General features: G+C 38.6%; 1 protein-coding gene across 1 annotated transcript; it reads left to right on the forward strand.

Moving 5' to 3' along the window:
- The first annotated feature begins 9224 nt into the window (after positions 1–9224).
- Positions 9225–10520, forward strand: LOC113323284 (transcription repressor OFP13-like). Its single transcript, XM_026571571.1, has one exon. The coding sequence runs from the start codon at positions 9396–9398 to the stop codon at positions 10296–10298; it is 903 nt and encodes a 300-aa protein (XP_026427356.1). The 5' UTR covers positions 9225–9395; the 3' UTR covers positions 10299–10520.
- The last annotated feature ends 347 nt before the right edge of the window (positions 10521–10867 follow it).

Consider the following 10867-nt stretch of genomic DNA (forward strand, 5'->3'; position numbering starts at 1 on the left):
AATTTGTACATATATTTTCGTTTTAAAATCTATTCAAGTCCGAGCAACGAACTTTTACTTACCTCTTGAAAAATATACAACAAAATGGCGCCGCCGACGCGGACTTGTATAGATTGATTTATTTTTTTTAGGTTATTATTATTTTTTTTAGAATTGTTTGTTCCTTTTACGTTTCTTTTTGTCTTTATTTTGCAGGTTCAAAGTGAAAACTAAGGACTTGGAGAGGAAAAATCTTAAAGCGAAAAGCGAAAAGAAAGAAAAAAAGGACAATTTTAGGATTTAATTTTTAATTTTTTTTTTTAGAGTGTGTGAGGAAAACTGTAATTTTTTTCTTTATTTATTTATTTGGACTTTGGACTGGACTTTGGACTTTGTTATTATTTTTTTTTAACCCTACGGAAGGGTATTATTATTAAAAAAAAAAAAATTATATAAACTGTGTGCAGGGAAGGACGACGATTACTATATCGTCTCGGCCCCTCGGGTTCGCACACGGCATAGGAGTCGTGGCCCGAGTCGACGACAACGGTTCATCGCCCGTCTGGTACGGGAGGTAAGTCCAATCGAAACACCCGCGAATCTCTGCAAGCGGGTTACTGTCTGCCTTAAGGTGATAATTGTTTGAGGACGAACCGGACTGTCTTTTCCTAGTAAAGGGCAAGGCCTGGCCTAAACAAGATAAGGGTTCGGATTTCATCACCGTTCCTTCTTGCCCGCCTTAGGAAAACGAAACCTAACGCGAACCAAGCTTAAAATTTGGAATAGAACGAGACCGATAGGGTAACGAGCTTAATAGGAAACTCGTTCGAAAAATATTGGTTGCTCTTTAAGCACACTCCAAAGTTCATGATGGTTTCTGTGGGTTGAATGCGTGACTGCGCCGCCTTGTGATAGCGGTGAGGCCTTGGGTATCAAAGCTCCACTGAGCTTCCCTCGCCTCAATTCAACTTACTTTGACTCGGATTGATTCCAGAGGGGTTTGCTCAAATTGCAACGAATTCCCTTTCGAAAGATAGAAGCTGGTCTAGAAACAATCTAAGTGGAGCCATCATGCTTTTTGTTTGCTAGAAATCTTTAGGTTTGCTTTGGTGGAGTCGAGTCGGCCTTGTTTGTGATTGTATAGAATCCCTCTGTAGTTTATATTTCTTCGGTGATGAATCCTTTTGAGGAGACGCCACCTGCGATGACGTTGCGAGAATATATGTCTAGAAATTCTCGTTATCAAGAGACGTCTTCGGAAATGACTCTTGGTGAATATATGCGTGGGCAGCGATATATGGATACTCCAACTTTTATTGAGGAATCACCTCTAACGATCTATGAGAAATATTATAAACATAGACCATGTAGTTTGGAACAAAGATTGAGAATTCTTGAATTTCAAAAATTGTATCATGATGATGAGGATAGTGATGATGAAGAATCTGAAATATGTGGGAATAGTGATCAGGAATTTGTTACCCCAGTTGAGCCTTATAATGATTATATTATTTCTGATTCAGATCCTAATAATTTTAAAAATTATTCACCTATTCAAAAGGACGAGGATTTGACTAGAGATACCCCCGTTTCAGACGATGTAGTATGTCCTGTTTACGAAACCGATGATGGTTTAGAGGAACCAGTTTATCTTGAGATCGTGTCAAACGATTTAGAAACAATAGTCTTAGATGAACTTGTAGAGATTAGCGAGGATGAACCTGACTTAGAAAAATCAATTGCCGACCAAGAAATTAGGGAGGTTATGACTAGTCTATCTAGAGACGCCGAAAACTCTAAGTTTGGGGGTGAGTATCATTCTCCATGTGCTTTAACTCTTAGTAAGGTCCCTCACTTGGGACTTGACATCAATGCCTCAACCATTTTACAAGATTATCTTCATAATCGTTTTCCAGAACCTAATGATATCCAACAAGAGTCTCAAATGTTAGAAACCCATCCTCTGGTTGATGTGGTTAACCCATGCAATAATACCAAGATTGATTTTGTTTTCCCACCAAATAGTTTTCTTCCAATTGTGGGAACGTATAGATTTCAAATGTGTCACTTATTAAGTTCTGAGACTAAGCCTAAGTACTTTAGGTTAATGGAATCGACACATTTTCCTAAGAATGACCACTACTCTCACTGTGGTCAACTATGTAAGTCATATCTGATTGACTTAGAGGATCCGCAATTATTTAGGTTATTACTTCGTGATTCTAAGTTCGTATTTGAGTTTTTACAGACTCTAAGACCTAGTGATTCGGATCCCATCTATGAAGAAACGCAGCCAATGAAAATATTCTATCAAGATCCTTTCATAGAACCTGAACCTGAACCACAATGGGACATAGGTATCTTCATCAGGAAACTAGATAAGGGTATGCAGTACATGTTCACTTTCTTGGGTTATTGTAGTTTCCTTTGGTCAGCTCTATTTAGTTTTGAAGACCCACAGTTATTTCGACTGTTACTTTATGGTTCGAGTTGACTAATCCTTTCCTAAGTCTGGCTGAAGACTTTAAACTTAGCACTTCTTGGGAGGTAACCCAATCTCACGCAACACGGTAATATCCTTCCTTAACTCTTTTACTTCAAATAGTAACCGTTTCTCCTTGTTCATGTTTTTAATTTTATCTTTAGAACATTGAGGACAATGTTAGATTTAAGTTTGGGGGTATTGGGAGAAACTTTTTAGTTGCGTAAATAAACTCCAGAGCCTAGAAATTTATGCGTATTTAGGATAGCACTAACCAATCTAAGTGGATGGAAACATTTTTGTTTTAGGAGTTGAGGAACCAATCTGACTAGATGGAAACATCTATAGAGTCTATTCATAAAAGCACAGAGCTCAGGTGTTAGAAATAACATGATAGTTTCGCCATATCTTGTCGAGTCCTTTTCACTTTCTATTTTTAGTTTTCTTTTATTTCAAGTGATTTGGTGGGGCACACGATTCAAGTTGTTACCTTTGCTAGGGTGAAATAGAGTGACTGAGTTACCTTTTCAAAAAAAAAAAAAAAAAAAAAAAAAAAAGACCGGACCAGTTAGACCAATCGGAATAAGTATTAACACTTGGATAGCAATATGCGTGTGTTCTCCCTGTTTCCGTCGCCTAAGCAAGCGTGGAATGCAGGACCCGTGGGAACTATCGTGTAATCTGCTGACAAGAAGCATGCGCTTGGATCAAAAGATCTATTCATGCCGTTAAGTTAAAAAAAAAAAAAAAAAAAAAATGATTATTGTTATGTGTAGTCAACTGCTGGTTCCCTTGTATTTGCCAGTTTGTTGATCTAGATTTAAGTTATTGACCACTGGTTCCCTTGTATATGCCAGTGTGTTAATATTAGTCAGACCGGTATCTCAGTCATTTAGGTTAGGTTCATCTTGGCAGAGGCCTTCAGACAGATATGGGAAACACCGTTCGCTTTTCAACCATCTACATTTTTCTTTTTCCATCTTCTTAATCTTTTCATGTGATTAGTCTGACTCCGAGTATGATGTCCATCGTGAAACTATCTTAGTAGAGCTCTGTCACTTATATGAATTTTAGTATGCTTGAGTGCAAACTCGTGTACAGCAATTGGAATTTCGCATCAGGGTTCTTCCTCTTAGAATCAATAATTGTATGCCAACCAAGGAGGTTCTTTAGTGCTTTCCAAGGTTCTGCGTAGATAGCTAGGGTCTGGAGTATTGGTTTTTGTGGGTACACCTCTGATAAACCCACCCGAGATTAACTCGGTCACTTTTCAAGAATAAATTTTGCTCGAGGACTAGCAAATAATAAGTTTGGGGGTATTTGATAGACACATTTTTGTGTCTAATTTGTCCTCAATGTCCGTATTGTTGGCACTCGATTTTGTACTAATTTTGTTATTTTATGTATTTGTAGGTATTTTTGGAAATAAATATTTTAAGAAAATTCGGCTCGAAAAGTTGATTTTGGCACCCGGAGGACAAGTGTTATTCGGACTCTCGCTTTTGGATAAGGGGCGACCACTGGATAAGGGGCGACCTTCTTTCAAAATTCAAAATTTGTTTTGGCGGGAAAATTCTTTCCTTTACTGGCAGATTTTAATTCGACATTTGAAGGTGTTTTAACGAGATTAAAGAGCTGAGACTTAATGGGTATATGTGATATGAGTATATGAAGATATTATGGTGGTTGGGATCGATCAAATTTGTCCAGAAAATCAATTCCCAATCAAAACAGAGAAAAGAATATCGTCTCATTTTTGGAAAGAAAATCACGTAAAAGATGTTGCATGTTTGTGTAGTTAAGCCCATATATTCTCCTAGGATGCATATCAATCAGTTTATGAAGATTTCCAAGACAATTAACGTACACAGAGGAAGAAATAAGAAATTATTCTCAAAAATATTTTTCTTCATTGTGAAGATTTTTGAGGAGTTATGGCGAGATTCAATGAGGATTAGGTGTATAAATAGGTTGCTACTATCACAGGGAAGGGCTGTCGAGAGTTGGGAGTCGAAAGGAGGGCCAGAGGAGCAGAAATCAGAGTTTTCAGAACTCTGTTGCTGCTGCTGCTGCCCGTGAAGAACAAGGAATCGGCCACGGTTCCTTCATCCATTTGCAACTGTTTCTTCAACTGCTCTGAAACGTTTATCTTCATCGCAACAGTTTCTTCAACTGCTGTGCAACGTTTATCTTCATCGCAACAGTTTCTTCATCATATTTTGCAACAGAGAAGTAAACCACAGCATTTAATTTTCCGTCACCACTTGTTTCTCTGTAACAGTCCAACATCGTCTTCGCAACAGGAACTGCTGTTGCGATTTCTCTGTTGCATTGTTTACTCAATTGTAATCAACTTTGGAGCAATAATAAAACATTTTGAGATTATGATTAATATGAGGAGCTAAACCCAACATTGGGACGACGGAGGGAGTCTATTTTCGTCATTGTGGTAAATTTAATTTATTCTTTTTATGACTTTTGCACTGATTAAAAATTGAAAAATGATTTTAATTAATTAGTTATCATTTTATTTGATGCGGCATGCTTGCTTAAATGTTTGATGTCCCATGCTTACGATTTATAACTAATATTCTGAGAATCTATTTTGGCAAAATAAGAGTCCATATATTTATGTTTTGAGCAGTAATTGTTAAGAACAAATAAAATATACCACATGCATGAAGAATTGGCCAAGTCCTTAGTCCCAATACCTCTCGAACATCTTGTGACAAATTTGTACATATATTTTCGTTTTAAAATCTATTCAAGTCCGAGCAACGAACTTTTACTTACCTCTTGAAAAATATTACAACACAGGGTTGCTGGACCCATCATAGCATTCGAACGTCGGGACATGGCATTTCAGGGGAATAGGGGTGTTGGCCAAGCGATGCGTTAGGGGCGTGGAGTTAGCTTCTCTCATGACCTCTTCTAACCTTCCCCCACCTTGTTTATTTTTCAATTGCCTGATCTCTGCCCTCATCTCATCCCGCAGTTCCTCCATTGCGCGTTGGTGCTCTAAATTCTTCAGCTCATTTCCGTCTGACTCTCCATCGTCATAATCCGGGTCGGATACGCTACGTCTCCTTGTCGCGTCTTCATTAGTCGCTAGGACGACTCTACAGTCTTGGTTTGGCTCTGGTGCTTTGGAGCTTGCTTCATCAAGTTGTTGGCTGGTCTTTGTGCTTAGAGCAATCCGCTCCTTTAAATCTTGATTTTCTCTGGCCAACAGAGCTACAGCTTCTGCGTAAACCTGTTGGTTCCTCCTCAGTTCCTCGAGCTCAGCCATTAGTTGGTGTGATTGGTTGGACCCCTGATTGGGAGTCCCCGCGCGTGCCGCTACAGCCGTGGCGCCGCCCTCCTCCATGGTCTGTACTAAAGGTGGCAGGGGTTCAGCTTCTGTTGCTGGTGTTTCCAAATTGGAGTGAGCGCCCCTCTGCGGTGCCAGAGCCGCCGGTATGGTTTGATTCTGGTTATTTGTTAGCGGCATTCCAAAGGTTAGCAGATGCGCGGGTTGGAATGTTCTGGATTCATCCACCCTTTCCCTTGGTTGGTTAAGTTGACTCATGGCGAAGGTATTGCTAGCCTCCGCAGCCTTCGGGACTACCGCAGCTTCCCAGTATTTTATCGTTGCTGCTCTGAGAGCCGCCACTGCAACGGAATTAGCGTTCATGGGTGAAGTGATTTCTGCGGTATCCTGCCTTCGATTGGTCATTTTAGTTTTATCTCCTTTCTGTTTGCTTCGGGTGATGATCGGGGTTGTCCGGGGTGTTTCTTTTGACAAAGCTTTGGACTTTCCTGCTTCCTGCGTCTTCTCCATCACGTGCCCTTTTGTTGATGACGAAATCTCGCGTAAACTTGCCTTCTTTATTCACAACACGTTCTCTCTGTATAAATTATTTCAAACAGAAACGGGAATATCCGCGTGAAGCGGGTTAGTTGGCGAAATACAATTTTTCAAGAGGGAATTAATATCCGCAGGCTATAAAATATGGGACATGCGATCCTTAGTATAAAAAAAACTATAGTAAATCCGACGGATATAAAAAAAAAACTATACCCGCAGGCTATAAAATATGGGTTAAAGTTTTATTAAAGGCGATCCTTAGTATAAAAAAAACTACGAAAATTGTAAATCCGACGGATTAGGACAATAACCCTTGCTTGGAACAATAACTCTTATCGAAGGCAAAAGGTAGGTTTTTGAACATAATACAGTTGACGAATGATCTATACGGTCTGAGCTGATAAAATCGGAGCAATCATATGCCAAATTAGAATGAAATCACAGGACAAGATAAATCTTTTACCGGGACGAAGTCCCTGTTTCTAGCGCCAAATTGTGGACACACGAACTACGTGGGTCCGAATGCCCACAATCAATCGTTAACGTCTAAAGAGATTACGATGATGATACCCTGGTGTGGATTCATTGGCTCAAAACCTTCGGGTTTATCATGGCCTCCTCCAACTTCCCCGTGCGTGGCGATCATGCATGGGATACAAGCATTAAAGGAAAACAAAACATATGAGCAAATACGTGCGGAGCTAAATGAATGTAAAGTGCTGAAATGTAAATAAGACCAGGGTTTACGTGGTTCAGCACTAAGGCCTACATCCACGGGGTTTGTTGTTCTACTATATTATTCACGGTTACACGAATAGTTGAATGACTTTGGGTTTACATATTTCTCTCCACTAAGGGATTAACTTACACTTACTATTCTCTCTCTCTCTCTCCTTCTCTCCTGCTCTTTTTTCGATCCCCTTCCTCTTTGTGGAGATTGGGTATTTATAAGGTTGGAACGTGGGACCCATCTCTGAAGACCGTTGGAACCTTATCTTCTCGTGTCCTTGCGTCCATCACGCGGAGGTCTGCGTTTCCTCTTCGATCCCGCGGAGGCATCTTCGCTCGTTCCACAGGCTGGTCGACACGTGCACTGCTCAGAGTGTTTAATGCGGGTAGTTGAGGGTCTGCTCGTGTCAGACAAGTGTCTTCTGCCCCTGTCAGTCCGTGTCAGCTAACTTTCTCTCCACCGTTGATCTTGGCCCCTCTTCTGGGGATGAGATAAAGCAACTCCTAGAGGTTTATTTGGTGCTTCGTGACGCATCATGTTTTGATGTTTTGGCTTGCATGCTTTCCACGTACCTTTCTTTATACACGTGTCCGATAGTGAGATATATGTGTACACATATACATGGTTCACTTAATATTCATTTAGCTTTTTAATATAAATGACAATTAGCGATTGTCTTATATTATTCCGATCATCCGTTATCCATCTAACTTTTATAGAAGTAATGACATTTAGAGCTAATTTTAATCACTCAAAAAAAACTAAAACTAACAAATGGGTCTAGAATCTAGATGAGATAACTAGCACCTGAAATTTACTAACCTAACATCAACCATAATGGACGACCAAAACTATAATATTTTGATCGAGAAATCAATCACAGTGGTACTGACTAAAACCAAAAATCTAGACTAAAACTGGAGTATATTTGGTCTGAAAGCTCGATCAAAATTATATTTTAGTCGAGCGGAGGTTAAAAATGTGTTCGATTGCAGGCGCATATTAAACGTTCGTTTGGAATGGGACGTAGATATAAACCTCGCCCCAAACATAAACACAGATATAGAGTCCGTTCAACTGGGGCGAAAGTATAATGTTGGTCCGATGGGGCGCAAGTATAAAGTTGGTATGTTGATGGGCCAACTTATAAACTTGGTTTGTGTGAGGATTTTAAATCTTTGCCTGATGGAACGAAGTTTAAATGTACGTCTAAAGACCAGGCGTATTTATATAGTCCGTTTCATTTAAACGAACATATAAGATTCGTCCGTTGTCAGATGAAGTTATAATGTGCGTTTGGGCCAGACATACCTGTAATCTTCACGTGTGAGTGAGACGCAGATTATACATTTCATTTCAGGCGCAGGTTATACGTGTGTTTGAGTATAATTTACTCGTCCTTGTTACGTTTAACACTGACTATAAACTAAAAAATACTAAATTTTTTAATTTTTGCTCTTTGGTTTTGGTGGCACCATTGCGGATGCTCTAAAAACGTAAGATCCAATTGCATTACAAAACAAACTCATTGATTGAAACAACACACGCTACAAAAAAATCTTGAAAGAAGTACAATCTAAATGAACAGAGAAAGTGTAATCATATAGACCTGGAAGAACAAGCACAAACCTCCATGACATGAGATGCTCTGTTCACATTTTGTGATCAGAAGACCCAAACCAATCAGGTCAATATATGCCAATACACCAAACAAAATCAATCAAATATAGCAAAAAGTAAAATAATTAAGTTACTGTAAATTTTTGTATAGTCTTCATCTCTCTCACTGTTTATGCACCTCTCGTGTCTCCATCTTCCCCCTCTTAAAATCACATGGGGAACCGCGTGACTCTGGGTCCCCAATTTTTTTTTAGAAAAGCACTTAATTTTCATTTTTCCCCTCAAAAATATTTGGCTTGGCTAATATTCTCTTCCTTGGAAGACTTTTCTTATTTTAGCTAGTAAACTGAAAAAACCTCTTGCTCCAACTTACTAATCCAATGGACAAAAATACCCTTGTAGCTGATAGTCAAAGCAGTGAGTTTAACAAAAAGTTTATAATTAGAATTACGTAGCGACTACAATATTAAATGGTTGAGTTAATGGGATCTCATTGAATTCTCCCCATCTGATATTAAATACACACATGAAAACCCCACCGGACTCCCTCCCTCCCTCCCCATTACTTTCCTCTCCCTCCCTCTCTCTCTCTTTAAATTCTGTATCTGAACTCCATTAAATTTCCCCACAAAGCAAGGTCTAGTTTCTCTCCATCAAAAAACACCATTGAAATTCAATAATAACCAGTTCATTAACCAAGACAACTACCACTATTCATATTCATATCAACAAGAAAGATGGTGATGAAACTACCATCGCTGTTCAAGAATAGAGATTCGAGTACTACTACGACTGCAACAACTACATCTGGTTCTACATATTCAACTACATCTTCATCCACTAATACTGCTTATTCATGGCAATGGCCTTCGTGCAAACACCCAAAAACAAATTCGTTCAGAGGTGCTCATAGTCACAAAGGCGCTGATGACATATTTAAAACAGTAAACTCTGTTTATTTTGATGCAAGTTCGACAGGAGCTGGTGCTCATGATAATAACACACTCGAGGCATGGTTTACTAACTCGTCCGAGTCAGGAAGTTTTTCGACTATATCACAAGATCATCATCATCATAATGGAGAAGAATCATTTGAAATGGTAATTCGTGGATTAAGATCGGAGAGATTATTTTTTGAACCTAGTACTGATACTAACTCAATATTAAAAGAATCTGAGAAGATTAGTGTTAGTAATGATGAAGATTTAAGATTTAAAGAGAGTGTGGTAATGGCTATGGATTCTGAAGACCCGTATGTTGATTTTAGAACATCAATGGAAGAAATGGTTGAAGCTCATGGATTAAAAGATTGGGATTGCTTAGAAGAGTTATTAAGCTGGTATTTAAAAGTCAATGGGAAGAAGAATCATGGGTATATTGTTAGCGCTTTTGTTGATTTACTTGTTAGCATTGCTGCCAAATCTTCTAACGATCAGTCAAAGAACAAATCCGTTTCCTCACCTACTTGTTCATCATCGTCTTCTGATGAAACTTCTTGTTCCGGTGGAACTTCATTATCTCCTTCTTTTTCTTCATTGTTATTACAAGATCCAGATGAAGATAGCAGTAGTGTTAGTGTTACCATTGATGATGATCAGAAGACTAGTAAGTTATCTTGTTCAGAAATTTCAGAGATTTGATCATGTTTTGACTTCTTCCATTGTATCATTCTTATTAATTTTAGTGTGTATATTCTCTTATCAATCTTTCCATACTCTCTAGCTATCTTTCTTTTTCTAACACAGTAGTACACGTGCGAATGTACTGCACATTTGTCTCTAACTCAGATTAACACTTGCCAATTCAGGCATAAAGGTTGAGAAGAAGAATGCGCATGGTCTTAGAAACAGAGCAAAATCAGAATCGACTCGGCCGATTCATTCCGATTCTAAACTGAATCGTGATTCATTTGTTTTCAGTTTTTAACCGTTGATTTTGAATATTTTACAGTATCATGAATTTGAATATACTAAATTTGTCTCATCTATCGTGAAACCAAAATCCAATGGTTAATAACCACATGTGGTGGATCAAATAAGAAGAGTGGGACCAACCTGTACAAAATCTTATTACCGAAAGTTGTATAGATAGATCATGTGAGATTAGATGCGGGGCATACGTAATTGTAGTACGTGTTCGCGTAGGTGTTAAAAGTATTGTGTAATAATTAGTTGTGTGTACCTTTGTTAAAATCTTACGTAAAATACTT

This window comes from Papaver somniferum, chromosome 11 (assembly GCF_003573695.1).
Source record: "Papaver somniferum cultivar HN1 chromosome 11, ASM357369v1, whole genome shotgun sequence".
Lineage (NCBI taxonomy): Eukaryota > Viridiplantae > Streptophyta > Magnoliopsida > Ranunculales > Papaveraceae > Papaver > Papaver somniferum.